This window comes from Guillardia theta (genome assembly GCF_000315625.1).
Source record: "Guillardia theta CCMP2712 unplaced genomic scaffold GUITHscaffold_30, whole genome shotgun sequence".
Taxonomy (NCBI): domain Eukaryota; class Cryptophyceae; order Pyrenomonadales; family Geminigeraceae; genus Guillardia; species Guillardia theta.
In genome coordinates, this window is record NW_005434644.1 from 336,022 (window position 1) to 363,524 (window position 27,503).

A 27,503-nucleotide genomic window follows, 5' to 3' on the forward strand; every position below is an offset into this window, starting at 1 on the left:
CCCTCCCTCCCTCCCTCCCTCCTCCTCCTCCTCCTCCCCTCCCCCCCCCCCCCCCCCCTTCCCTCCCCCAACCACCCGCGCCCGCGAAAATCCTTTGCCTCTCCCTTTCCTCCGCGTCCCTCCCCCTTCACGTCAACTCTGCCTGACCCTTGCTTCCTGGCTCCTCTCTCGCCTCTTGTCATTTCAATTCTGCTGTGAGTTTGACCTGCCGGCAGGCGGACGCGGCAGGCGAGCTGCGCAAGTTTGAACTCGGAGCAGAGGCTGACAGGAGAGCAGAAGCAGCGATGAGCTCGAGGGCGAAGGAGGAGCGAGGAGGTATGAAGAAGAGGTCGACCCCTGCCCCTCACTTCCAGTCAGGCGCTAGGGGAAGATCCGACCTCTCGAGCTTGTCGAGCATGCGGGATGTGGTCAAAATGGTTCTCGAAGATGTCGAAAGGCGATCAGCCGGAGGAGGAGGAGGAGGAGGAGGAGGAGGGACGGGGGGACGGGGGTTCACTGTGGATGAACTCGTCAAGTCGCTTGGAGAAGCACCCCACAGGAGAGCTTTCAACCTGGCAGACGACCAGCTGCAGCACGAGAAATTTCTGTGCACGAAGCTCGCGGAGGAAGCAGCTGCTGTGTGGGCGGGAGGCAAGAAGGCTGCTGCTCTTGACCTTCTCCGACGCTCAATCCTCCTCTGTCCAAGGGATCTGCCCCTTCCTGTGCTCCGGCTCTGCGGGCAGGTGAAGAATCTGCTCCTGCTCCTGCTCCTGCTGCTTTCCTCCCCTCTCCTCTTTTCCGCTTTCCTTCTTTCATCCTATGTTTATCATTAGTTGCTCTCCTCTCCCTGCATCCTTGATCCTTATGTTGCCTTGTGCAGATGCTTGCACAGTTTGAACAGCAGCCAAAGCGACAGCAAGTTGGCGCGGAAGAGGAAGAGGAGGAGGACACGGTAGGGAATGTAGAAGGCGGTGCTGCGAAACGGATCTTGAGCTTCGTAGTCCAGAAGGATCCCAGGTGAGGAGGAGGAGACTACTGACGAGCGCGTGACCTGCTGCTGCACAGGGACATCCAGTCATCTCTCCTCCTGGCCCGGCTCACGCGCACAGCGGGAGAAGTCAGCGAGGAGGAGGAGCTTCTGTATCAGGTCTCGCCCCTTGCTCCCCGCCTCCGCCTCACCGACATGACGGTGCAAGCAGGTGCTGGAGGAGCGACCACATCACCGGGAGGCCTGGTACTCCCTCGCTCTCCTCATGATCAACCGCGGCGACCTCAAGGCTGCGGAAGAATACCTCAGGAAGAGGTGCAGACTGAGTCCTTTCCTCCCTACCTCCTTCCTGTCCTGTTGCCGTTCCTCTGTGCAGCCCTCCTCTTCTCTCCTCCTCCTCGCTTCTGCCGTCGCTTCTCTCCTCACCCCTCTGAATCTTCCTTGTCCCCTTGCAGCTCCCTCCCTCTTGCTCTCTAATGCTCCTCCCCCCTCCAACGCTCCTCCTCCTCCTCCTCCTCCTCCTCCTCCTCCTCCTCGCCCCCCCCTCTCTTCATTTCTTCCCCTCGTTTGCCCTTTGCCTCCCAGCATTTCTCACATCCCCGCAGCCTCGAGATTGATCTCGATTTCGAGCCTGCCGTCCAGCTCCTCACCTCTATCCTCCTCAAGTCCTCGAGGACCGAAGAGGTCACAGAGCTAACGAGGAGGAGGGAGCAGGAGGAGTCGAGGAGGAACCAAGCGTCCTGGACGGGATTTTCCAGAGCACACCAGGGAGTCTCAATGGCACCAGCAATTGTTGAGAAAGGGGCAAGAGGAGGAGGAGGAGGAGGAGGAGGAGGAGGAGGAGGAGGAGGAGGAGGAGGAGGAGGAGATGTGGTGATGGGTCAACGAGGAGGGGATCGTTCACGTCCTCGACGTACACTCCGAGACTTGTATGACGCAGCGAGACAAGAGCAGAAGAAGCAGGAGGACCATGACGACGAGCAGCAGGAGAAGCATCGGGAGGAGCATCGAGAGGAGCAGCGGGAGGAGCAGCGGGAGGAGCAGGAGGAGCAGCGGGAGGAGCAGGAGGAGCAGCGGGAGGGGAAGCTGAGCGGGAGGCTGGAAAAGAAAGTGGAAGAGAAACTGGATGCACGGCAGGAGCAGAGTCACTGGGTGGGTTTGCCTGCTCCTGCCCCTGCTCCTCCGTCCGCTGCCTCGTCGGATGTGCCGGAGGAAGACTCGGAGTCAGAGAGGGCAGAGAGCTCGCGCTTGAACTGCATCTCCTTCGTCAACAGCCTTGGGAACGTCGTACACGTGGTGGGGGCGATGAACCAGCCGCATCGCCTACCGGAGGACCCAGAGTTTGCGCAGGGGAAGTACAGAGACCGGAAGGAGTACAGGAGGGAGGAGGAGGAGGAGATGATGAGGGACCCCGACAGCGACGAGCTCAAGATCCTCAAGAGGGTGAAGCTGAGCATCGTGGCAACCAAGAAGATCGACGGGACCCTGAGCAGCTTCGTGGGCTACGTGATCCAGTGCGAGTGGGGGGAGGCGACGTGGCAGGTCATGCGGAGGTTCTCCGAGTTCGTCAAGCTGGTGGAGCAGCTGGAGTTGAGGTCGGGGCGGATGCACCTGAAGCACCTGCTCCCCCGCAAGGTGGTGTGGGGGAGCAGGAGAGAGTCGGTCGTGTCCGAGAGGCAGAAGCAGCTGGAGCAGGTGCTCCTCTTCGTCCTATCCTACAACCACCACGAGATACTCCAGCATGACAACAACCGTAAGCTGCTCCTGCTCTTCCTCGCTGTTCCAAAGTCCCTCAACGAGGCCTCCTCGCTCCCCCGCGGAGTGCTGAGGAAGAACACCTCATTCTCCAGCTCGGAGATGGTGGCGATAGAGGAGGAGGAGAAGTCGGACGTGAGCCAGCACGCTGGGAGCGTGCGGAGGATCACGCTGACTGACGGGCATCATCTTGCTCTTTTCGACGACAACGGAATCATTCACAGTGAGACGATATTGGGTGCAACCCCGGAGAGGTGTCACCGTAAGTACAAGGGCAAAGGGAGGAGAACACAGGTGGGCTGGGGCTTCGAGGAGGAGGAGGAGGAGGAGGAGAAGAGGAGGGAGGATACGCTTGACAGCATGCTTGAGGCTGAGAGAGAATTCTTTGCCTCCTTCTGCGATGAGCAAGACCTAGAGGACTTGCAGCTTGGAGAAAAAGAGTCGGTGCGACGAGAAGGAGGAGAGGGGAGAGAGGGAACAAGAGCAGAAGGAGCAGGGGGGATACAAGAAGGAGAGCAGGAGCATGGGTTGATAAGCCACCAGACATCTCTTGACGAAGTTGAAGTTGCTGAACCTTTCAGCAAGCCGAACTTGCCACCTTGTTCGCTCAAGTCAGTCAACCATCTTTCCGACGAGAATCCTCAGAGAACAGACTTTATTATCTCACAAGCATCTCTCATCGCACAGCAACAAGCTGTTCAGCCTTGCAGGCCACCAGCTGACCACCTTGATCCTCCTCCTCGTCCCTTTACAGAGAACCCGCAGGAGGAAGACAACAAGCGACCACAAGCAGCAGAAGGGCAGGTGGCTGCGGAGGAGGATGAAGGGGAGGAAGAATCGTTCAAGGATCTGAAGCAGGTCCTCTCCTCGTCTCCTTGTCGTGTTGCTGATGCCTCACAGCTCGAGGAAGCCCTCAAAGACGCGCACCGGAGCTTGCAAGAGGCCACCCAGTCAGTCTTCCTCCTTCCATCAGGAGCCGCGTATGAGCTAGGGGACGAGATCGAGGATGCGGAGGAAGAAGAGCAACAGCTCCGGCGAGACTACAGCGACTTCGAGGTCTTCACTCCTCCCCGCCGTCACTTTGCCGAGGTTTCTTCATCCTTCTCCTCCATTCCTCACATCGTATGACCCTCTTCCAAGGCCACAGCAGGAGAAGAGCAGGACCCCTTGAGCTTCCGTGGTCCTTCTACTCCATCCGACCTGCTCCAGCTGCCAGATAAGCTGCTGGAGGAGGAGAGAAATCACCCGCAGTTGAATCCCAGGATTGGAATGCGGGTAGTGCTCTAGGAGGAAGCGTCCTCTTTAAAGACACGCTGTCTCGCGAGTACAGCAGCGTTCAACTGATGAAACGTCTTTCTCTTGCCTCCTCAAACCCCATCCCCTTCCTCCTCTCCCTTCGGCGTTTGGTCAGTTGACTCCTTCGGCGTTTGGTCAGTTGACTCCTTCGGCGTTTGGTCAGTTGACTCCTTCGGCGTTTGGTCACTTGACTCCTTTGGCTTCCTCCTCCCCATCACGCTCGCGACTGTGCTGGAAAGCAAAAATCTCTCCCTCCCAACCTAGAAGGACAAGGGAGTCAGGGAGGCAGCAGGATATGGGAGGAGGAGTTACTCTTCTCTTCTCTGTCGTCCGACCGAGCAGACTCTGCAGGCATCGACAAGTCCTTCCTTCGGGAGGAACCTGTGCGCACGAGCATGAGCGAGAGAGGAGGAGCACGAGGAGTGGATCGAGAGCATATCGAGCAACCCACCTCCAGCTGATCCAGGGCATTCCAGACTGAGCAGGTGCAGCGGAGGATCTTGCCCTGCAGCAGCGCTCGTCACTCTCACTTCCTCTCTCCTCGCCCAGACCTCTCGACTGACGGCACTGCGATGTCCTCCTCGAGCTCGGGGACCTGCTGCCTGCCGTCAGTCCAAGGGGTCGACCATAAAGTCAAAGACCTTGCGCGAGGACTACATGCTTCCAGGAGAAGGTGGCGTTTGAGTACTTGCTGAGGTTGGGAGCTTGACCTGCACAGATATGAGAGGAGAAGTAGTTGGGCAAGCAATCGATCCCCCTACCCGTCTTGACATCCGGCAGAGGGATGTCAAAGGGGACGGTGGGACTGAGTTGACGCTCCTTGTAGTACTTGAGGATCTGACGGCCTATGTCGTCAAGGACCTGCGGTCGCATGTGAGGGCATGAAAGGGGGGACAGAGAAAGCTGGAGAGGAGGGCCCACCTCGGTCCTGGGAGCCTCCATGGTGTGGATGATGTGGCCCTCTGAGTTCCTGCGGGTGTTGACCTCCTGGAAGTCCTATGCAGGGCGTGAGATTGACAAGGAGGGGGAAGGGGAGGGGAAGGAAGAGGAAGGACGGAAAGAACTGAGAGGGAGAAAGGATTTTCCAACCTTCTCCACTTTCTTCCACCAACCAGGTTCGCTGGCGAAACCGTAGAACTTGGCACTCAGCCAAACCACGCCTGCATCCATCGACTTGAGCTCGAACACAATCGACAAAATAGAGGTCACCAATCGCAATGGTCGGCGCGTCATACTCCAGCCACAAGGTGGTATACAAGCTGCAGAGCAGATGTCACGATTGACATACGAGACAAGTAGAGGAGTCGGCGATCTGGCATACCTGTTGTGAACGAAGCGAACAGCTATGTCCAGAATCTCCTCTCCATGTTCAGACAACTCGAACACTGAATCTTCTTCTTGAGACTGCTTTGGGAGCTCTGTGCCACAAAACAATCGCACACAATAAGCAACTTGATTGTAAGCAACTGGTGCCTCAACAATCATGTCGAACTCAATCATTTGCAACACAAGTCGCTCGTATGCAAGTATTGTGTCTCTCAACATCAAGTCGTTCGAGTTCTCTAGGAGGTCGGCTGTAGCATTCCTATCTTCACGAAGACATTTGATTACAGCTGCGATCTTCTTGGGATTGTCTTCAATCTTTCCTGCAAGGAACAAGCAAGAAATAGCGACAAACCTCCAGTCGAGGTTCTTGAATCGAGCAGGAAGGAATCCGTACCAATCTGCATCGTCCCATGAGGCAGGTTTTGTTGCATTGAAGCCATTTCGAGCATAGAAGCGGTTGAACAGAACGCATGCACAGGCACGAGCAGGGCGGAACATGTTGAGCCCTTCACTCATGCGATCGATCAGGTCGCAGCCATGCCATCGATACATGTCGACTTTGTTCTGATCCATGCCATGAACTGTGCGATGCATCTCTTGAAGATGTTTCTTGGTGAGCAGGCGAGCCTGACGCGTCTGGGGATCCAACCAAGACATCGTCGTCATCTTGATGTGCCCAACTTGCTGAGAATAAGCCGGTAACTGACTTACTCAACCTATCAATAGAAGTCAGCAGGCTCTACCTTCGAAAGAAGAGCAGAATCGAAACAACCACCGCTGTGCCATGTTGCTGTCGTCTCATTCACCATCCGACCCTCCTCTCTTCTCCTATCCCCTCCTCTCATATCTCATCTCATCCTCCTTTCCTCTTTGCTCTTCTTCCCCTCACACGCATCACATCTTATCTGATCCCATCCTGCTCACCCTACTCGCCATCCAACCCGCTTCCTCTTGCCTGCTCCATTCCTACCACGAAACAAATTTTCGACCAACACCCCAAGATGGTTTCAAAATCAGGTGTTTAATTTCAAATATTGAATTAAGTATAATGCCAAGGTTCCAATCTCGAACTGTGGTGGGATCAAGACCATGGTTTTCTGCGGTGATAGTCCTCCTCCTCCTCCTCCTCCTCCTCCTCCTCCTCCTCCATTATCGCAACTCATCAACCCCATCATCGCTTACACTTGAAGTGACTGAGACTGCTCAAGGAGGGGGCAAGGACAGGTGTGGGCTAGCCTGAGCTCCCGCACTTCACGAGCCGAGGCATCAGGATGGTAAACTCTTATGCCATACACGTTGCAAGGGCAACTGACATGCTCTCTGCGAAATCTTTGATGTTGAAGCCAGTGAGCAAGACCATCGTCAAGAAGGGAAACGGTGCCGAGGTGATGTAGACAACGCATCTTGCGACAGCTGTTGTGAACTTGCCCATGCCAATTCCAACATTGCAGGTCTCCCGTGGGCAATATGTTACCGTTCACTGCAAAGGATCTTTTCAGAACGGGGTCGTGTTTTGGGACACCAAAGACCCTATGTACGATGTGTTCGAATTCCAAGTGGGGAAGCAGCAGGTCATTCAAAATTGTCTCGTTCGGCATGGTTTCATGCCTCCCAGGTGATCAAAGGCTGGGACGAAGCGATACCCGGCATGCGAGTGGGGGAGGTAGAGTGAAGCAGGAGGCTGTGCATGAGGATCATGGACTTGACTTGTGCACTGAAGATCGCGACCATCACTTGTGGCCCCGACACAGCATATGGATCCCAGGGGTTTGAGGCCTGGGGTGAACGCGCTGCTATCCTCAGGGCAGGAGAGCTTTGACACGTCTGCAGGAATTCCCCCGCATGCAACTTTGGTATTTGAGATTGAAATAGTTGCATGCCGCGAGCAACGATACTTGTGAAAGACCCTGATGAAAACAACAATGAAAGAGGGAACAGGGGCAACGGCCCACCCCGGTTATGATTACAAACTCGTATCATCTCCCTCGGCGGAATAGTAGTTGGAATAGTTTTCGAGAATTTTAGGATCATTGAATAAAATAGAATACATCTTAGGTTTATCAAGCTAATATCAACAATTACTTGAGGACAAATGAAACAATTTACATGGTACACGTCGGCTGATCATTCAGCAACATCATACAGCAAGTGTGAGCCGATCCACAAAATGCACAGCCCATCCCGGCCATGAAGTTTCTCCATCTCCTTAACTCTTGCAGATCCATCGCGCACAGGCCTAACAGCAGGGAAGACAGGAGGAGCGACACATTGATGAAATCCTGCTGAATGAGCTCCATTGACGGTGCAACATTGTTTTGATCTTGAGAGTTTGCAGCTGTTCTACTGCTAATGTTGTGTATACCTCCGGCCCAATACGCACAAAGCAGTGGGAAAAGAATCATCAAAGATAGCAGCAAGCATGAAGCACTTTTGCTTTCAGGCGTTGCCTGCATTGGAGCAGGAAGTGGAGTTAAAGCGTAGCCATTTTGAAATAGAAAGGAAATGAGAAGGAGAGAATAGGCCTTCCGATGTACCAGCATAGATAGTTAATGCCAAAACAGACTCTTCAAGGAGCTTTATCAACTTGAGCAAATCTGCAAAAACAATCAGCAGTATGTTGCACAACTTCAAGTCTTCTTGCCATCATCTGACCATCTCGAAAATTCATCAGAAAAATCCTGACACTATCTTACAATATATCTCCTCATCCTATTCCTCACATGAACACAAGTATACTAACAAGAGCCTGTCATTTCCTTGCCGCCCTTTGTCCTGACTGCGGCGCTTCAAATACACAGGGCGGATAAAGTAGGGCGCAACTCACGTCTGGTAGAATGACGATGTAACACTTCCATACAAGTATTATTAAAATGCATCTATTCCTGGTACTCACAGGAAGAACCAACCAATGTGAAGGTTTTTTATGTATTTGGGTAGGGTAGGGTCATCATGGGGGCTAACCTTGTTTTTTTCGTGCATCGACATCGCTTTTACTAGGTGGTTCTCGCTGCGGCCCATCCGATCGGGCCCGCCGGGTCGGATCGCGGGGTGCCACATGGACTGAATGAACAATAATGTAGAGCTATGGGATCTCAGTACCAATTACTCCTTCTTTTTACTCAAAGTTAAGTTAAAAATTATTAGGAGGGCATTTATTGGTCATTTTTAAGGGAATTATAACACTTTTAAACTCGGATTTCCCCAACTCCTCAGATTCTAGATCTTATGCACAGCCGGCGGCGCAGCGTCCCGCATGCTGCTCTGACTTGTCATGCGCCTCGGCCCAGGGTTGTCGCCTAGAAACCTGCCAAAGTTTACACTCTCTTTGCTGCTGCCCCTTTCTTGTGCGAGTGTGAAATCGTGGAAATTTCGTGCACAATTCTAACACGCTGCTTTCGCAGGGTATTCATTCCATTGAGTGCCGACGCCTCTTTAGCGACAGAGCACTTCTGTGTCTGCGCTCAACGAATCCAAGAATGGATCTTATTCCTAGAACTTCAACCTTGAAGCGGGACATGGCTTGTGTCCCCTGCAAGAAGAGCAAGATCAAGTGTGACTCCGGGCGCCCCTGTCGACGATGTTTACTCAAAGGAATACCGGAAGAATGTGTAAATCAGCCATCGGTTCCGGCCGAAATCGTTCCAGGAATAGTGAAGGCCCCGGCATGCGAGCGCTGCCATAGATTGAAGGCCAAGTGCGATGGTCTTCGACCGTGCATGCGGTGCATGCAGCAAAATGTGGGTGTGGAATGTAGAGACAGGGAGAAGAACCGAGACTACAGCAGTCAGCCTTCAATTCTGTTCGATCTGAGCAGTTCTTCCTCAGATGACCTTGGGGAGATCGAACGACCCATTGAGTTTTCTTACGATCCCTTTGAGCGCACGGATATATCAGCCGGGTTCTCAGGACGTTACTCCTCGTTCCTTCCCAATCTCCTTAGGATTGTTTGGGAAAATCAAGGCGTGTCGGTCGCTGGAGCGGAGAAAATATACACGAACCTTCCGACCAGCGTCCAGAAAAATTTACATCTGTACCTTGGAGCTTTGGAATATGTACTTGATAGGTCGAGGGGAGAGCAAGGTAACGCGCATACCATTGTTCCTGTTCGACTGGATGGTTGGCAAAAGTCTGTACGGTGCGGGTTTCAAGCAATCGCCATGGACTCGAGCACAAGCAAGTGGGCAACATGTGCTGTCAACGAGTGGCTGGCGGAGTTTGCAGGTGTACACAGAGAAGAGATGCTAGCGCGCATGGCGAACCAGAACATGCAGCTTGCTTCGACAGAGCTGCGACAGCTCTGCGGTCACCTGATGTTCTTGATCCACATGTCGCAGTATGCATTGGGGAACAAGAAGGTGAATTGCAGCGACAAGACCTACTTTTACTCGAGATGGAACAAGAACTTTGCGATTGATGAGAACCCGGAGGGAGTCCTCATGAGAGCTTGCTTCACTCTGCACGCAGATGACGATGGCAACGTGACTGGGCTGACTCGTTCGATTGTGGCAATCTCCGAAGAAGAGTACAACCTCGCTCTCGATACGATGCCTGTTGCTTGCGAATACTTTGTCTCTCAAATCGTGGGCAAGAAGTACGGGAAAGAGCTTATGTCGAGAAAGCTGGTCAATGATGAGAAGATAGAGACCATAGCTTCGGATCCACAGGGCTTCAAGAATCTTGAAATCTTGAACGACATCATGGATCGCCATCTTCGACACGTTCTCTCAGCTGCAATTGCTCAAGGATTCGAGTTTTCCGATTATCCATGATGAGACTGTTTGATCTTGTCATGAGGTTTTTGTGAATTTTGATAGTGAGGGAATTGTGGCAAGCATTTGTTTTGATTTTGGGCCGCTCCGAGGATGAGATACTCTGCCGTTTCTGGTGTTTTCCTTCAGAATTTTGGGTTTGTCCGATTTATTTTTGAGAGGCAGTTTTTAAAACGACTTTCCCTCTTTCGTTTACAATTCTCTGCAGTGTGAATATACCATTAAATGAAAATTGTCAATCATGAGTGATTTTCCACCAGCTCAATCATTTATTCCCCTCCAGCCATTTCCATGGTCAAGCACGACAGGAAAGAAGAGTTTCGTCTGCAATCAGAAGTTTGCGGGCTTCCGGGGCTCATCCAACGAACTGGCGGATCTCAGTAGCTGGAGGCTTCCAACCCTGCGGCGTTGGGCCATCGAAGAAGACATGCTCGCACAAAGACTTGATCTTAGGAGCGAGCATCGCGCCTGCGCAGCTTGTCAGGGATTCACGGATGGCCGTTGCGCAGGACTCGCCTTCAGCTCTCTCCACAACCTCCCCATCCTTGACGAAGAAAAGGGTTGGGAGTGCAAACGCCTGAGAAGTGAAACAGCATCGTCAGCCTAAGGGAACAGGAGGGTAGAGGGACTGGACCTGAAGCTTGGTTGTCAGAGCCTTGTTCTCCGATGACTCCTCGGCGTCGATCTTGACGAACTTGATCTTGGATGCGTACTCCTCGGCAACTTTGTCGAGCTGGGGAGCAATCAGCCTGCAAGGAGCGCAATCCGGCGTGAAGAAGTCAACCACCATGAGCCCTGAATGTGTCTGCCGTGGTAGCCGTTACAACAGGAGCAGGTAGGAGGGGCGAGAGCATCGTGACAGGACAAGAGCATCGAGACAGGAGGCAATCTTTTGGTATCAGTCACAATGTTCACAAGTGAGTTTGTCTTGAGCAGCTGGATGATCGAGCGAGCATTACACATTCACGGTCATTACAACCTTCATTTCCTCCACAAGACGGGTGGCATCCACTTTCTCCACGGCGCCCATTCGCAACATCGCCGAGCTGATCAGGTTCCTAGCCACTGGTCGAGATGACTGCAACGGCTTCATCGAGGTCCTCAGCATTCCCGGCCTTGTCGCGCTAGGGCGCAAAGTCGAAATCCCGCATGGTCCGAAGGCAGTGAAGGCGTCGGCCTGTGCGATGAGGGAAAGGAGAAGCAGCGTGCAGACGAGGGATCGGTGTGCTCTCTTGATATCTGCATGGAAACCCTCGGCATATCCCGCCATCCCTCCCGTCACGTCGCCTCCTACTGCCCTCCTGTTCCCTTGCGCTGCCCCGACCATCGTCCTTACAAGGGCCTTTCGGTGTAAACCGAATCGACTCAGAAGCACATTTGGTCTTAATCGATTTAAGTCGAAAGCTGACTCAAATCGAATCAATGCACAGGAACAGTTAGTTCAGCATGGCCGCAGGATTCTAGGACATGGGCAGGGACATGGGAGGGGAGGGCAGGAGGGGGAGGAGGAGATGAGAGGATGCGTAGCGCAGGAGGAGGAGCGGAGGAGGAGAGGAGGGGGTTTGGGCTCAGCAGGAGAAGGAGTAGGACTAGTAGGAGGGTAGCTGGAATCTTTGGTGGGCATGCATAACGCGGGTGGGACCTCGCTCGAGAAGCCGAGCCAGGAGGAGGGCAGTTGAGCTTACAGCGCGATAAGGTCGAACTCCTGACAACATGGGAGACAAGGTTCGCAAGGGACTCTCGAGCCAGAAGCTCTACGCCATGTGCGACTATCTCGGTATTTCCCACGCCGAGACCAATTACTTCTGGATAGCCGAGCTCGCCCTGCTCGCTCGCCTGCCCCCGAACTGGAAGACGTACAAGGACCCAGAGGGTCATGCTTACTTCCACAACCACGCGACAGGGGTGACCTCGTGGACGCATCCTCGTGACAGCTACTTCTTCCAGCTCGTAAAGCGCGAGAGGTCCAAGACTCTGAGCTCCAACCACCTGGCTGATCAGCAGCGGACGGTGAGGTGGGACCCCAAGGGCTGTCCGGAGGAGGTTGAGCTGAGCAACGGCAACATGACGGCCACCGTCGTTCGAGAGGGGATGTACCCCTCCGTCAGAGCAGCAAACAAGATGGTGGTGGGGGTACACTGCTTCCAGCTCAGCGTCGACAACCTGGAGGAGGATGGCTACATGCACATAGGGATATCCAAGGAGAATGTCCACTACAACGCCGACGCCATCCCTGCCGAGGACTACAGCTTCCACGGATACTCCACAGTAGGAGAGCTGTACGTGTGCGGGAAGCTGGTCAAGAAGGGGATCGAGAAAGTTCAGCGGGGCGATCTGGTCACTGTCATGGTGGACTTCAGCGATCGGATCATTGTGTGGTACAGGAACAGCCATCCGATCGCCTACTACGAGGGGTTCGAAGGGTCTGAGTACTACCCTGCCGCTGTCTTCGGGCTGGAGGGCTACAAGTTGACCGTGAAGCGACTCAGTACCGCTCCTCCCCCGATCATGAAGTGGCAGGAGCACGATGCGGAGAAGGTGTACGTGTACAACCATGGCCTCGTGGTCCGCAGCAAGATGCACTCCGGGTTCGTGACGGCAAGGTGTGCCCACTGCTACGAGGGAGGGGAGCCCTACTTCGAGATCACCGTAGACGTGCTCTCGCGTGACGGCTTTGTCATGGTCGGCATCGCCAACATGGAGGTGGTGGAGTGTGAGACCCAGTATCCCTCGGAGATGTACAACCACTGCGGCCTCGCCTCCTCCGGCGAGGTCTTCTGCATGGGAGCCAGGGTCAAGAGCAACCTTCCTCGCATTCAGCGAGGTGACATCGTTGGTTTCCGCCTGTTCCTCTCGCAGGGCAAGGTTGTGTTCTACCTCAACGACAAGCCCATCGTCGAGCAGCGCAACCTCGCCACCTACGAGCACTACTACCCCTGCGTCACCTTCGGCAACACAGGCTATGAGGTGAGGATCAACCCTTGCCCCCGCATCCCCCTTGGCGTCCCCCGATGGGCCCCCGACTCCTTCGACCCCCCCCGGTACCAGCTGGGAAGGGACAACCTGCTAGTCAAGGCGACGAGGGCGCAGCAGTGCGTTACTGTCCTGTCCGATATCGAGTACGAGAGCGGGCTCCAGTACTTCGAAGTCTCCTTCCCCTCCATCCACCCCGACGCCGAGCTCTGCATCGGCATCGCTGCCCCCAGCATCATCGACAACTTTCGCGTCCTCCCCGCCCCCGAGTTCAACCACTTCGGGTACATGATGACGGGGGAGATCGTCGGGCTCGGGCAGGTGGTGCGGGACGACCGTCCTCGGATCCGCATCCTGGACAAGGTGGAGATGGTGATCGACTACGGGATGGAGCAAATCACCTTCTTCCACAACGGCTACCCCGTCTCCAAGGTCCAAGACAAGCACATTCGGGGCCGCCTCAGGCCCTGCATCACCTGCGCCGGCCCCTTCGAGGCCGTCATCAACCCGACGCCGATGCTGCCCGCCATGCCCCCCGAGTGGGATCCGGCCCGCCGGCAGGAGGCCGTGGAGATCAGCAAGGACGGACTGACTGCGTCCGTCCAGCATGACACCGGCAGTGCTCGGTCCGTGTGGGGCACAACAGTCTACTCGCACGGCGTGCTGTACCTGGAGATTGTGGTGGAGCTTCACGGGAGGACGGGGTACTTGGTGTTCGGGGTGGGCAACCGAAACTTTGCAGGGGGAAGAAAGTTCAGCGCGCTGGCCACCCTGCCGTTGGAGGAGTACTACATCATCGGGTACACGTCCAGGGGAGACATCATCCTCGGGGGCTACGTGGAGAGGAGGGGGGAGGAGCAGTGGAGCAACAGCGACAGGATGGGGCTCATGGTCGACTTTGACAAGGGCATCTTTGCGGCGTACAAGAACGGGCAGCCCGTAGTGATCGGCGACTGCCCGGGTATCAACGTTGGTGTCTCCCCCGTAGTCACCATGATCAACGGCCCTCACTCAGTCCGGCTGGTCCCCATGCCCCTCGTCCCCCATCCCCCCCACCGCTGGGATGCTGAGCTCTGCCACAAGGACGTGCTGCTGTCGAACTACGACAGGACGGCCAAGAACAAGGCGACGTCGGGGTATCCCACCATAGTCTCCGCTCACGCCATCCGGCACGGGCAGCAGTACATCGAGTTCTTCATGGAGTACCTCCCCGAGTCCTCTTTCCTCATGCTCGGCCTCTGCTCGGGCCCCGCACACACGGCCAACACGCGGATGCTCTCGTCCGACATGGCGTCATGGAGCTACTCGTCCTCGGGGGAGATCTGGGTGCGGGGGGTGAGGGTTCAGAGCTCGAGAGAGCCCTTCATGACCAACGACACCTTCGGCTTCCTCCTCGACGTCGACCAGGCTTCTATCACCTTCTTCCGCAACGGCTACCCCGTCGGCTTCTGCGCAGACGTGCAAGGGGATGCGGTCATCCATGGCCTCCGCCCCTTCTGCACCTTCGGCTACTCCAACTATACCATCTTCCTTAATTCCTGCGCAAGGTTGCCCGAGGGCTCCCCGCGCTTCGACATGGTCTACAAGAGCCCGGACATCTTCGTCTCCCAGGACCACCTGACCTCCACCTGCCTCTCCTACCTCGCCTGCCACACCGTCCGCGGGACCTCGGGCGTGTCTACGGGAGTTTTCTACTTCGAGGTCAGGGGCGATGCCCGTCCATTACCTCCGCCTTCTCCCTCTCCCTCCTCCTCCTCCGCACTTCCGTCCTGTAACTTGTGCGTTCTTGGACATCTTTTCCCACCTTCTCCAGTTCAACCCTGTTCTTTCTCACGTTTTCTTCCCTCTTTCCTCTCCTCTCTATCTTCTCCTTCCTCCCTCTCCCTTCTCCGCCTTCCCTTCTCCGCCTACCCCCTTCCTTCTCACCTCGGCCCTCAGGTTCGGGTCAACTACATCAAGCTCGGAGGATACCTTGCGCTGGCGTTGGGAACGCACGACATCTATCAGAACAAGGCTGTCCGGCCCGTAGCTCACTACCACTGCTTCGCCTACACCTCGCAGGGAGAGATTCTCAGCATGGGCCAGACCATTACTGAGGGCCTTCCGAGGATCGTCTCGGGTGACTCCATGGGCCTGCGTGCAGATTTTAGCACGGGTAATGCTGCTGCTGCCTCCTCCTCCTCTGCTCCTCCTCTGCTCCTCCTTCTTCCGCTTCTCCTCCTCCTCCTCCTCCTCCTCCTCCTCTCTGCTACTGCTACTGACATGTTACCTACGGTTTTCCTCCCCTGACGTGCTGACAGGTCTTCTCATCTTTTACAAGAATCGTCATCCTATAGGACATGTCGGCGGCATCAGTGGCGAGCTCTTCCCGGCCATCATCTACGGCAACGAGAAGTTCAGCACGACTATCTACACCAACGCTCGCCAGCGCCTCGAGGTTCCCTGTCATCTCCTTCCTCATCCCACTACCTTTCCTCCTCTTCAACCCGTTCGTTATCCTTTCTACCTTTCCTCCCTTTCCTTCTCCCCTCCTCCTTCCCCTTCTCCTCTTCCTCCTGTCTTCTCACAACGGTCGCAGGTTCCGAGCTTTCACCAGCAGACGCTCCCTAAGAGCATCCGACTGGAGGCTTACGACATGACGGCAAAGAACGTCAGCGGCAGGGGCTTCCCTACTGCCCGCGCCTCCTCATGCTACCGCTCGGGGACCTTCGCCTTTGAGGTCACGGTAGAGAGTCTTGCGGAGGGAGGCTTCCTCAGCATCGGCATCGGCTCGCTCAACATCGCCGAGAACGAGGAGTACATCCCCCCCGAAAAGTTCAACAGCTTCTGCTTCACCTCCTCCGGCGAGATGTTCGCCCTAGGCCAGGTCCGCCCCTGCTCCCCTGCCCCCTCAGCTCCCCCTGCTCCGTCACCTCTACTTCTCCTGCTCCTGCTCCTTCTCCTCCTGCTCTGCTCCTTCTCCTCCTGCTCCTGCTCCTCCTGCTCCTCCTGCTCCTGCTCCTCCTGCTCCTCCTGCTCCTCCTGCTCCTCCTGCTCCTGCACCTCGAGTGTAGCTTCTCATGGTGCTGCCCTTGCTCTGCTCGATTTCCCGTCCTTCAGTAATGCTCCTTGGTGCTCTGACTGATGGCCTTGCAGGTTGTCAGCGGAGGTCACCAGCAATTCTACGAGGGCGACGTGGTAGGGTTCATCTGCAACCTCGACAAGCTGTTTGTCAACTTCTTCATCAACGCTAAACAGGTGGAGGAGGGAGGAGGGGAGGAGGGGAGAGACGAGGGAGCAAATAATCAACTCATGATAGGTTGGGGAGATAAGGAATCTATCTCCTCACATGGAGTACACTCCCTTCGTGGTGTTCGGAAATGGAAACTTCAAGGTTTGCTACGAACCATTTCTTCTCTCCCTTCCCTTCTCTCACTTCTCAACCCTTTCCCTTCCTCCGCCATCCTCTGGAACCGCCACTGCCCTCCTTCCAACTGTTTGCTTGCCCCTCCCCTTCCCCCCCTTGTTTCCTCTCCCTCCTCGCCCGTTTTCCATACCCATGGCTCATCACGTCGACCAGGTCACCATCAACCGTGTCCCCAAGATCGGCAAAATCCTCGCGCTGCACGAGAAGATGTCGCAGGAATCGAAGGATTCGCGACAGGTCTGGTCCTTGCTTGCCTTCTACCTCATTCTCTCACTTCTTCCATCTCTCCTCTTTTCCTGTCTCTTTCTCCCCGACTCTCTCCCTTACCCTGTCTGTCTGTCTGTCTGTCTGTCTGTCTGTCTGTCTGTCTGTCTGTCTGTCTGTCTGTCTGTCTGTCTGTCTGTCTGTCTGTCTGTCTGTCTGTCTGTCTGTCTGTCTGTCTGTCTGTCTGTCTGTCTGTCTGTCTGTCTGTCTGTCTGTCTGTCTGTCTGTCTCATCCATTTCTCGTCTATGCAGAAAAACTTTCTGGACGACGGCGAGGACGACCCTCACGTCTTCGACGTGCATGGAGGATACATCAAACCCCGCTAGGCTGCACAGCAAGCTTACATGTCACATTATGTTTATCGTTAGAGCAAAGTACACGTCATATCAAGAATCTCTCATCGACCAGCGTCTTGATGGCCACATTCTTGCTGCCAAAGTGAGACCTCAGCTTCACCACAACCATCGACGTCCCGTACGTGAAGAGAGCAGCGAAATATACATTCTGGAAGATGAGGTCCCACGTTATGAGGACGAGGAAGTCAAAAATGAGCAGCTGCCACTCGATGCCGTACAGGAGGACCCGAGAGAAGTTGTTGTTGTTGTCCCGGAGCAGCACCGTGTGCTCGCGCACAGTGCGGGGGGGGAAGCCGAAGATCTTGTGAGCTAGGCTTGGTTCAAGGATCTCACACTTGCTGTCGGGGGCCTCGATGTCACCGACGAAGTTGACCTGGAGGTACTCGTTGATCTGATGGTGGGCCTTGCACATGGTGACGACACGGTTGCGCTGGTCTGCGGTCCTTCCTCCTCGAGCTGCAACGCCTCCAGTGGGGAAAAATGAGCTCCGCTTCTGCTGGTAGTTTTCCCTTAGCTTGTCGGTGATGTACATCTCAAAGACCTGCGAGAGTTCAGGTTAGCCGATTCAAGAGTCTCTGTGCTCAGAGCCACCTGGTCCGAATTCCCCCGCAGCTCCTCCTGGCTCTTGTTCGTCAACCCCCTTGATGGTGCTTTCCCTTGATTTTCCTCCTGAGCACGTAGTTACAGTCATACAAAGCTCTTCTGTGACTGGCAGGGGTTCAAAGTACCTCGAAATTCGTTTGCATCTTCAGCATGTTCACGTCCGTGTGAGCGTGGACCGATCGACCGTGTATATAATATCCGTGGAGATATTCGTCCAGGATGAAAGTTGAGATGTTTGAAAGCTGGAGTAAGAATTCCATCAGTTGGAGGCCAGGATGAGAAGAGAACTTCAACAAACCTGACAGAGGTCAGCAAAAGTGTCGAGCGGGTCCTGCGCAAGGAATTCAGCGAGGCCAAGATAGTTTAGATCTCTATACCTGAAGGAAGTGATACATCAACTTCACTACAACTAGCTGCAGAGTTGCAATCGTCAAGCGACCGGACTCGCTAGCACATTCGTATAAATGCAAATCTACCTGGAAGATGACGACGATAGCATACCAAATGAAGTAGACAAAGAATCGCAGGGCAATATTAGGTTGCGTGGTGCTCAGGTTTTGCACATCGGGCTGAACAAGAATGAGATGGGAGTCAACAAAAAACTGTCAGAACAACCTGTGGAGAGTCAAGGTTCTGGAGATTTAGACCTGGGGCATCAATCAGCCTCGGCAACAAAAATTCAGAGACAGGATACCTGCCATGAAAAACAGCACAAACATGAGCGTGAACTCAATGCTTGTATGACGACATTCTTGCATCTCACACCACTCATTTGCCATGAAGATTGTCCTCCAGACACTGACATTCGGAAGTTCAGCTGCTTCACCCGGGTTAGTGCTGCTTGTTCTATCCGACGTTCGTTCCTTCTCCCAGTCGATGAAGAAAATGTCCACATTGCATTGCTCGTATATCAGTAAACCAATCTGCAACACTTTGCAAACAACAGCAGCAATGACAATCGAGAGATACTCCAGAGGGGGGTTGTCTGTAGGCAACATTTCCTTGACCACCGCCTGGAGTTTGTAAAAGCAGAACCAATACGCGGTCATGACCACTAGCCACCAAAAGTAGAAATCTCCAACAACACCAACCACATCCGACGCCATTCCAGACAAGGTCACAGAAGTCGATTGGTTTCGAATCGAGAACTTGAGACCAAGGTATATCACCATTACAATATTGTAGACGATGAACAAAATCATCATCGTTCTCCAGTAAGAGGACAAGTCTTTTGAGTATGTTGATGAGAAGGAAACCTTGGGGTATCTCAAAGACTGGCCTGCAGATGTTTTGGAAATATAGCCTTGAGGAATGGTAGATGTGACCTGTTGCTGATACTGGATGACCAAGACAGGAGGGTATATCCTCATTGCTTCGTCAACGGTGGTCGAGGGATTGTCTTGCTGGAGCCTAACCCTGAGCTGGATTTGCTTAGCCCACCGCACAACCACCATATTCGAGGTGGATCCTGCCGAACTTTGGGTTGTTGTTGTATCAGGGATTTTCTTCCCGCTCAAGTTATCCCACAAAAAGAACCGTCTGTGTAGCACGACTGTATCGAGGAGATCCCACACCGAAGTTCCCGATAACACAGCTTGATTAGGCTTGGTGGATCCCTCTTGGTAATTTGTGATCACAATTGGTATTGGGAAAAGGTGAATTCCGTCAGTCCTCAAATTTCCCAGCTTGTCATAAGCATCATCCACCCAAGCCTCATAAAATACAGGCTCCCCATATGTATTGATAACATTCAAAAGGTCGATGGTACAGTCCTTGTAGTCATTATTACCAATCCTCGTAAATTCCAAAGCTATTCTCTCATCCCCTTTGCAAAGTAGAAGTTGAGAAGTCAAATCCTGAAACCCAAGAAAAGTGCCGTTCAAAGCATATACCGATAATGTAATGTTGAGAAACGAAAGCGGCCCGGACAAAGCAACTTGCCGATTGATTGCTGTATCAAGCAAAACAGTTCGAGATGTGTCCTCATAAAACAGCCATGGATAGTAGGCTTGCCATCCATTGAAACCATGCACCTTGCTTATAGTAGATGCGCTTACATAGGTCTGAAAAGTGGCACACGATGGTGCAGTGGTGTCAAACAATTGCAAAGTGCACAGGTTTGCTAACGTTTGACAAGCCTCCCATTTCTGATTATTCTGGCACTGGACTGCGGCTTGCAAGAAATATTTGAGAAATGGCTGACTTTTTGCTACACTCATTGATGTGGTGATCGATCCATCCACATCAATTACATCATTGAAGGTCTGCTGTCCGTATTGAGAAGGTGTATACTTCACTTGGCTTACTTGACTGCTTTGCAAGCAGACATTGAGGCCGACAAATGGAATGTCCTGCGCTATTGTTCCTGCAATCACATTCGAATCTCGGACGTAACCAGCTTTACATGTGCAGCTCCCGCTGTTAGAGTCTCGATACATGTGCACATCCGGGCATTGCACACAAACGTATGGATTGCTGGATGCGACATAGGTATTCAGGGGACACAGCAAGCAAGATTTCCCTGTCTCAGATACCAACCCACTGCTGTTGTAGTCCGTGATGATGTAGCCCGTCGGGCAAGTACACTTCCCTCCAGCGCTGGTCGGTCTAGTGGAGTTGTAGCAAGATGCCGCAAGCACACTCGAGACGTTCACAGTCACTGATGCTGAACATCTGCCGCACGTGTTCCCATCTTGCGACAGGACCAAGCCCGAAGCTGCGCAGTCAAGACAGAGAGAAGTGCTGGTTGGGTCGGACCTATAGTTGGGAGGGCAGACGCACCCATAGCCATCGCTGGATGCGATCTTCGCACCTTCACATGTCTCGCAGGATAGGAGGGGAACGCTGAAGAAAGAAGTCTTTGAGTTTGAGGAACAGGATGAAGGAGCGACTTTTAGCAAGGCCTGAGTGGACAGGTCCGTCGTCTGCGAGCTGCAGGTTGCAGCGAACAGACCCAGAACAATCAGTGGCAATCGAAGTGGAACTCGAGTGAGAATACACATCCTCCTGAAGAATCTTCACTCACTATCCGTTCGATCCCGCCGACAACACATTGCTGCACCTGCAAACGCTTCAGCACACCCAGGACATGGTAAAACACCGACAAGCAACATCAAACATGAAAAGATTTCCAGCCTCCTACCCCACCTCTTCTCACCCCATCCGCTGCTCTTTTCTCAACTCTCAGCATAACTTAGTATCCTTTCCTGTCCTCTGGCGCTCATCCCCCCCCTGTCCCCTCGCACCCAGTCGCTTTTTTCGCGCCATTTTCTCTTTGAGGGGTAGAGCTAGACCGTCCACCACCACCCTCTTCTCTTCCCATCGAACTACCCTCCCTAAAATATCACCCCAGAAAAGACTATGGAATGAAGGGGTACTCGAAAGAATATGTCGGTTGGTAGGGGATGAGGGCGCCTTGGCCCCTCATACAGGATTTGAACCTTGCGCACTGCCATGCGCAGAGCAATTGGGAGTACCCCATGAAAATATTTCAAAATACCTATTTCATGTTTTCAATATTTGAAATATTGGTGATTGAATTTCACCTGCGCCATGAAACAGTTTGTAAGTTGCAGGAACTAAAATATGAGGCTGCGTCATGTTTCGAAACCAAACGAAACGAAAAGGCAAAGAAGGGAAGGGTGGTGGAGAGGAGAGGATGAGTAGAGAAGAAGGCAGTATGATAGGACAGGAGGTTAGAAGATGCTTGCATGACAAGGGAAGAAGATTTCAAGATGGAGAAGATGATCGTGCAACCGGCGAGGTGTGATTGTGGAGAACAAGGCAGTGCAATCAAAGTTCAGGAAAGTACGACAAGGGTACGAGACACGAGAAGCATAGGTCGACTGAACGAACATCAAACTACGACATTGTGACTAGTCCGTAGTAGAGAGAGGAGAGGCCCCGCCCCTTCGAGGATGACAAACTTGATGTTGGTTCGTGAGGACCAGGGAGTACTTGTCTTGGTTGAAATAGCCAAGAGCTCGTGCTAGGATCTTCTGCAGTCTACTGAGACTCGCGCTGTGCTGTCGATGACTTGTAAGCTCGCTAACTCTCTGTGCAGTTTTGCCCCGAAACCAGCGACTATGGCACTCTAACTGTACAAATGCCATGCTGAAGTTGGTCCGGTGAAACCTTGGGAGTGAAACAAAGGTTGCCTGCCGGGCCTCAACCGATCTCTTCCTGTTGCCTGTGAGTAGGACAAGTACAAGAGCAGACCTGAGGATCTTGTGCTCTAACGGGGAGAGAGGATACCAGGATGATGGCGGGGTACCACGTTGCTTCCCTGACTAGCTCCTGGAAGCTCGCGATCCTCTTGGTTTCTCTGCTCTGCTCGAGCTGCATCGTCCTGGCGAACCAGGAGATGGCTAAGGACGAGGAGGTGAGGAGAAGAGTCGCCTCGATAGCCTCTCTCCTCGAGCAGCGGGATTGCTCGCACTTGAAGGGCCGGCAACTCTCCGACTGCTCCTGTCGGCTCGTCATGCCTGGAGTCGAGCAGGCATGGCAGCAGGCTGACATCATCGTCGCCAAGCTGCTCGCCCAGCCGTGCGATGCAGGATCGCCCGGGCTGACCTCGCAGGAGCGAACTCTGCTCCACGCCATCGAGACGACGACGCATCACCTTGAGGCCGCACGGAAGTTTGACCAGGAGAGGAAGTATCTGGAGGGGGTCGTGGAGTTGATCCATCTGTTCAACAACGCCAAGAGAGTGACGGAAACTACTTGGGCGTTCAACCATGAGACCTATCTGGCGATCGAACATTGCAGGCCTGTCAAGAATTCAGTCTAGTCAGCCCTGACTTCCCTACAGTCTCTGGGCCCGGGCGCTTCCTGAGTATCAGCTGGAGAGCAGCAGCGTGAAGAAGAGATATCAGACCATCTCTGAGGTGAAGAGGAATTGGTTGTGAGCCTCTTGACTCCTCTCGATCAGGACATGTACCAAATTTGCAAATCTGCAAGAAGATTTCATGCCCGGAACCCGCACCCCAATCAGGACAGCAGCAGCAACGTCATAGGAGAGCTCGCGCACGAGGTTGTCGAGGGCTCGGGACCCTCCCTCTCTCTTGTTCCCAAGTCTTCCATCCCCTCCTCGCCCCCTTCCCTTCTCCTCCCGTCTTCCGGTCTTTCTCCCCCTTGGATTCCCCGGCTCGGTCGCTCGTTGCCCCTCCATCTCCCCTCACGTTTCCTCAGGCTCGTTCAAAGATGGTCAAGGATCTGACCACCTTTGACGCGTGGTGCGGCAACCGGACGTCCTTCTGCCCAGAGTCATGGATCCTTGGAGGGCAGGTGGGGACGGATTTCCTTCCCTTGCTAGCAAGCATGCTGAAACCTCTCCAGGTGTTCTCCCTACGGATCGCTCAGAAGTACGAGGAGGCGATGAGTCTACTGTCAAGCTATGGAATCGTGATCTTTCCCAGCAAGTCTCGCACCTCCCCCGGTCTCCCCTGCTGGCACTGTTGCGCTTGTATGACCCCATCGCCCACAGGCCTGACCGTCAACCTCTGGAAGAACGTCTGGCGGTCCATTCAGGCTATTCAGAAAGTCTACGTGAGACTCCCGGCCACCAACAGGCTGCTCAGGAGCCGATTCCTTGCCGCTGAGCTAGCGCATCTGATCGTAGAGGTCTGCTACGAGACTGAAGGCTCCTCTTCCTCCTCCTCTCCGTCCTCCTGGCGCAGGTCCCAGGGAGTGTGAGGGGTTGGGAGGGTGACGTGGGTCAGGTGGGTCAATGGGAACTCGCTGGATGGATGTCTCAACAACGCGCATGCGATCGATCTGGAGAGATCGCTTCTGGTGCAGGTGTGGGGAGACTTGCTAGCTGTAGGGACGCTGAGTAGCTGCTGCAGATGGAGAAGGACTGGGAGAAGAACCGTCTGTCCTCCTTTCTCTCCTCCTCCTCCTCTCTAGTGTGGGGCAAGTCTTCCGACATAGCATGGAGGACGTTGAGAGTTTTCAGCTCCGTCTCTGCTCTCTCCCGTGTCAAGCTCCTCCTCTTCTCCTCCACTCGGGCCCTCCTGGCCTCTTTCAACCGCCTCGTCCTCTCGTCTCACAAGAGCTCCTGGCTCGAGAGAGGCTTGACAGGAATTGCACTAGATCCTGCAGGAAGGAGAATGCTCCCCAATCTACTGAAGGTCCCTTCCCTCCTCCTCTTCCGCTTTCCCCTCCCTTTCTTCCTCCCTTTCCCTCCCTTCCCTTCCCCTCCTTGTCATCGTCCTCCTCCTCCTGCTCATTCCCCACACTCTTCCATTCCTTCCCCCCTCCCCCTCCCTCTCCTCCCTCTGACAACTTCTTCGTGCCTATCTCCCATGGCAGCTGGTGATGCTCTGCCTGCTGCAGGTTTTCATCCTTGAAGGGCGTCTGGCCGATGCTCTCCTGGTCGCCCAGGTGCTGCAGGGAGAGGAAGGGTCAACCGAGCTGCTGCAGCTGCTGCAGCGTGCAAAGTCCCTGCTGCAGACGTTGGACGGCAGCCTTGCTGCTGCACGTTCTTCCTCCTCCCCTCCCCCGCCTCGTCCGGATGTTGTTGAGAAGGAGCTAGCGAAGATGAGTGTCTCGGAGAAGCTCGAAGCTGCCTGGTTGATCTCCCGTTGTTTCTCCTCCTCCCCCTCCCCCCCCCATTGTTCTCATCCCTCCCCCCGCAATCTCCCCTTCGTCGTCGTTCTCCTCCTTCACGTTCTTCCTCTACCTACACTTGTTCCGCATCATCCTTCTACGGATCATGTCATCATTTTCTGAACCTTTTCTTCTTCTTCTCTCTTCCTCTCTTCCTCCATCTAGGCCTGGATTGTCGCGCATGCTGCTGGTGGAGAAGAGCAAACTCTTCAGGTGGATAGGGGACAAGTCACAGTGCGTAGCCTCCTCGCAAGCTGCCGTCCTGCTGGGCGCTACCACCTCTTCCTTGGAGGTTTGGCCGAAAACATTCTCCTCCCCCTCCCCCTCCTCCTGACGCAAAGTGAAGGCGATGGGCGACTGTCTGAGGATGAGGGAGGGGGGAGGAGAAGCCTCTCTGCTGGCTGCGATCCTCTCCTACGTGGTGCATGCGATGAAGGGAAAGAAGGAGGAGATAGAAACCAACAGCATGCTCTGGTACTTGAGAGCCCTCGGGATGAGCGTCAAGGTGAAAACGCGATATCTCCCCCGTCCCCCTCCTCTCTGTCCGCCTCCTGCTCCTGCTCCTGCTCCTCCTTCAACGCCATCGTCTCATCATCTCCTCTCCTCTTCGTATGTCCGTCCTGTGGTGCTCTTGCTTCTGCTCCCGCGCTGCTTCCTTGTGACTCCATCACTTACTAATCGCGGGTAGACTCGCGGGTTGTCAGGGGTCGGTCAAGTGGCCTCGGTCATTATTGTCAAGGTACGAGCTTATCCTTCCATCCTCCATCTGCACACCGCCTCCTCCTCCTCCTGCTCCTGCTTCTCCTCCTGCTCCTCCTCCTCAAAAGGACCAACGGCAGTAGCTGTCCTCTCGCTCCCCCTCCTCATAGTTGCTCACATCCTCCCTCCCTCCCTCCCTCTGACTTGCATCAAAGATTTCTGCCCCGATAGTCCGTGAGCTCATTGACCTCGTCAAGAGGAGCTTGTGGGTATTGGGGAAGCAGACTGTGCAAGTGTTCCGTCAGGTCTGAATGCCCTGCTGCTGCTGCTGCTGCTGCTGCTTCTCCTCCTCCTGAACCTCTTTCTCCACCTGCTCCCCCTCCTTCTCCTCCTCCTCCTGGTCTCTCCTCTCCTCCCGTCCCTCACTTCCTTGGCAGACTTGCTCCTTCGTGCAGGATCTGAGCTCCTGGATACGTCGAGGTAAACCAAGCTGGACTTTCCCCTTCCTCTTACCTGCTCTCCTTTGCTCCTTGTTTACCTCCTCCTCTTCCTCCGGGTGCCGGAAGCGATGTCCCTTCCCCCAGTCCTACTTGTGACCTATCCCTGGCCTCCTCCTCGCTCTCTGTCGCTCCCTCACCTCATGCGCCTTGCTCGTCTCCTCTCGCTGCCCCTCACATGCTCGCAGGAGAGCTTCGCCGTCTGCTTGTCCGTCAGGGGGAGAAACTGATGAGCCTCGGAGAGATGGCGAGCTTGCAATGGATGAGGGTGAGGAGGAGGAACGGAGGAAAGGGCGGCAAGTGGCGAGGAGGAAAGCATTGTGTTGACGAAAGGAGGAAGGGGAGAAGAAAGGGGAGGAGGAGGAGGAGGAGGAGGAGGAGGAGGAGGAGGAGGAGGAGGAGGAGGAGGAGGAGGAAGCATGCTGTCGGATCATTCGGAGCATTGACTTTTGTTTCCTTCACACTGGCAAGGGCCGCGGCTCGTGAGGCGTGGGGGGGAGCAAGCTCGTTGCTCGTCACCGTCTGCTCACGCGTGCGAGGAGGATGGGAGGGGCTGGTGAAGCTATCGAAAAAGCTCTCCTTCCCCGCTCGAGTTGAAAAACTTTCGCCTCCTCCTCCTTCGTCACGACAAAATGGGGCGGCTAGTGCTGTCGAGGATCTTGGAGGACTTGGGGTCGCTTGCCGACGAGTGGAAGTATATCAGCGACGGGCTGCTGTCCTCCCTCCGTCGCGCATGGAGCTGGTTGAACGCGGCAGAGGCAGGCGGGGGGGGGGGGAGGGAGCGACAGTGGGCATGGAAGGAGACGATGAAGAGATGGAGGGAGCAGGGGAGATGCGCGCGACCGATGAAGGTGAGCGAGGAGGAGGATGCAAGAGGAGGGGGAAGGAGGAGGGAGCAGAGAAGGAGGAGGAAGCAGCAAGGAGGAGGAGAGGGAGGAGAGGGGGGAGAGGGAGGAGAGGGGGAGAGGAGAGGTGGTCCAGAGGAGAGGAGCGGGGAGGTGACTTGCTGCTCAGGCTGCGGGGGATAACGACATTATCCACTTGTTTGGAGAGAAGTCAGTAATGGGATTCTACCGCTGTAGCAAGACGAGTATCCGGAAAGCTTACCACAAGTGAGAGGAGGAGGAGGAGGAGGAGGAGGAGGAGGAGGAGGAGGAGGAGGAGGAGGAGAGTTGGGTGGGCGATCCAGAAGAAGGAATATAGAGTTGATGCCATTGGGGAGGAGAGAAGGAAACCTTTTGACATGGATAGTTGAACTGATCTGAGATCTTGGTTGCAGATTTTCCCTCCTCTATCATCCGGACAAGGCGAAGAAGAATGGTTTCACGAGGAAGGTGAGGGAGGAAGAGGAGGAGGAGGAGGAGGAGGAGGAGGAGGAGGAGGACAACGGTCAGAGGTGGTTGGGATGAGGATGCTGACCGACTTGCTTCAGTGCGCCGAAGATAATTTTCTCGACATGCAGAAAGCGTATGAGAGAGCAAAACAGCTCTGTTGACATGCACGTTGCATCTTAATGTCTCTTCCAGTTAGATCGCTCTAGTGTCGATCATGCCATTCTTGTCTCATCTCTTGTAAATTATTCTTTTTTCGTTCTGAGTGAACTTGTGAACAATTCGATCTGACTCCTCCTCCTCCTCCTCCTCCTCCTCCTCCTCCACCTCCTCCTCTCTCATCCCCGCCATAGGGGTTAACTCTTCTCTTCAGGGGTAGAGGGGGACGGAAAGAACTCGTCCTCACCGACTCGTGTCTAGGAGACGATGTGACTGGAAATAGCGTCAGCTGGTTCACGTCATGTGCATGTGCAGCAGATATCGGCCTCCTATCTCGCTACGATCCGTTCTAGGAAGAGCCACCGGGAGGTACCTTGTGTGAATCAGATAATACAACACCCAATGGAACAGCTTGTGTATAAGGCTCCTCTCCTTCTCACCCCCGCACTTCCTCCTGCCCTCCTGCTTGCAAGCTCTGTCTCTCCTGAATCT

At 54.5% G+C, this 27,503-nt stretch overlaps 8 protein-coding genes across 8 annotated transcripts in view; 5 read left to right on the forward strand and 3 right to left on the reverse strand.

Annotated features, from left to right (window-relative positions):
- GUITHDRAFT_138209 (hypothetical protein) overlaps positions 1 to 4,009 on the forward strand; it is a gene marked incomplete at both ends in the record, with an annotated part of 6,260 nt that extends 2,251 nt beyond the window's left edge. Inside the window, 7 exons of the mRNA XM_005833388.1 lie at positions 216 to 722; positions 860 to 996; positions 1,045 to 1,126; positions 1,179 to 1,282; positions 1,573 to 3,580; positions 3,623 to 3,778; positions 3,863 to 4,009. Coding sequence (XP_005833445.1) covers positions 216 to 722; positions 860 to 996; positions 1,045 to 1,126; positions 1,179 to 1,282; positions 1,573 to 3,580; positions 3,623 to 3,778; positions 3,863 to 4,009 — 3,141 coding nt within the window. The remainder of the gene's footprint in view (positions 1 to 215; positions 723 to 859; positions 997 to 1,044; positions 1,127 to 1,178; positions 1,283 to 1,572; positions 3,581 to 3,622; positions 3,779 to 3,862) is intronic.
- A 1,154-nt stretch (positions 4,010 to 5,163) lies between these two features.
- GUITHDRAFT_138210 (hypothetical protein) lies at positions 5,164 to 6,010 on the reverse strand (the record flags this gene model as incomplete). Its single annotated transcript, XM_005833389.1, has 3 exons — positions 5,164 to 5,178; positions 5,205 to 5,277; positions 5,340 to 6,010. The coding sequence occupies 3 exons, from the start codon at positions 6,008 to 6,010 to the stop codon at positions 5,164 to 5,166; spliced, it is 759 nt and encodes a 252-aa protein (XP_005833446.1).
- Positions 6,011 to 6,429: 419 nt separating this feature from the next.
- Positions 6,430 to 7,397, forward strand: GUITHDRAFT_86695 (hypothetical protein). The gene is made up of 7 exons (XM_005833390.1): positions 6,430 to 6,446; positions 6,553 to 6,618; positions 6,688 to 6,729; positions 6,796 to 6,915; positions 6,960 to 7,007; positions 7,065 to 7,125; positions 7,175 to 7,397. Exons 2-7 carry the CDS (start codon positions 6,616 to 6,618, stop codon positions 7,243 to 7,245), a joined length of 345 nt encoding a protein of 114 aa, XP_005833447.1. The 5' UTR covers positions 6,430 to 6,446; positions 6,553 to 6,615; the 3' UTR covers positions 7,246 to 7,397.
- Positions 7,398 to 8,820: 1,423 nt separating this feature from the next.
- On the forward strand, positions 8,821 to 10,113 carry GUITHDRAFT_107672 (hypothetical protein; the record flags this gene model as incomplete). Its single annotated transcript, XM_005833391.1, has 1 exon — positions 8,821 to 10,113. The coding sequence occupies one exon, from the start codon at positions 8,821 to 8,823 to the stop codon at positions 10,111 to 10,113; it is 1,293 nt and encodes a 430-aa protein (XP_005833448.1).
- Positions 10,114 to 10,245: 132 nt separating this feature from the next.
- On the reverse strand, positions 10,246 to 11,447 carry GUITHDRAFT_152365 (thioredoxin). Its single transcript, XM_005833503.1, has 4 exons — positions 11,093 to 11,447; positions 10,748 to 10,918; positions 10,630 to 10,690; positions 10,246 to 10,581 (listed from the first exon to the last, which is right to left on the reverse strand). Exons 1-4 carry the CDS (start codon positions 11,438 to 11,440, stop codon positions 10,469 to 10,471), a joined length of 693 nt encoding a protein of 230 aa, XP_005833560.1. The 5' UTR covers positions 11,441 to 11,447; the 3' UTR covers positions 10,246 to 10,468.
- Positions 11,448 to 11,874: 427 nt separating this feature from the next.
- GUITHDRAFT_70577 (hypothetical protein) lies at positions 11,875 to 12,081 on the forward strand (the record flags this gene model as incomplete). Its single annotated transcript, XM_005833392.1, has 1 exon — positions 11,875 to 12,081. A coding segment is annotated over one exon (207 nt), but the record flags the coding sequence as incomplete, so codon positions are not given.
- Positions 12,082 to 17,099: 5,018 nt separating this feature from the next.
- Positions 17,100 to 20,806, reverse strand: GUITHDRAFT_162956 (hypothetical protein; the record flags this gene model as incomplete). Its single annotated transcript, XM_005833393.1, has 9 exons — positions 17,100 to 17,654; positions 17,705 to 17,782; positions 17,842 to 17,958; positions 18,015 to 18,047; positions 18,094 to 18,285; positions 18,332 to 18,363; positions 18,411 to 20,640; positions 20,742 to 20,777; positions 20,798 to 20,806. The coding sequence occupies 9 exons, from the start codon at positions 20,804 to 20,806 to the stop codon at positions 17,139 to 17,141; spliced, it is 3,243 nt and encodes a 1,080-aa protein (XP_005833450.1). The 3' UTR covers positions 17,100 to 17,138.
- Positions 20,807 to 21,974: 1,168 nt separating this feature from the next.
- On the forward strand, positions 21,975 to 26,637 carry GUITHDRAFT_138216 (hypothetical protein; the record flags this gene model as incomplete). Its single annotated transcript, XM_005833394.1, has 19 exons — positions 21,975 to 22,097; positions 22,215 to 22,504; positions 22,527 to 22,602; positions 22,647 to 22,748; positions 22,907 to 23,002; positions 23,054 to 23,153; positions 23,202 to 23,338; positions 23,395 to 23,436; positions 23,563 to 23,847; positions 24,029 to 24,100; positions 24,149 to 24,288; positions 24,491 to 24,617; positions 24,672 to 24,830; positions 25,014 to 25,064; positions 25,240 to 25,329; positions 25,462 to 25,504; positions 25,710 to 25,789; positions 26,187 to 26,372; positions 26,536 to 26,637. 19 exons carry the CDS (start codon positions 21,975 to 21,977, stop codon positions 26,635 to 26,637), a joined length of 2,301 nt encoding a protein of 766 aa, XP_005833451.1.
- Positions 26,638 to 27,503: the final 866 nt, after the last annotated feature.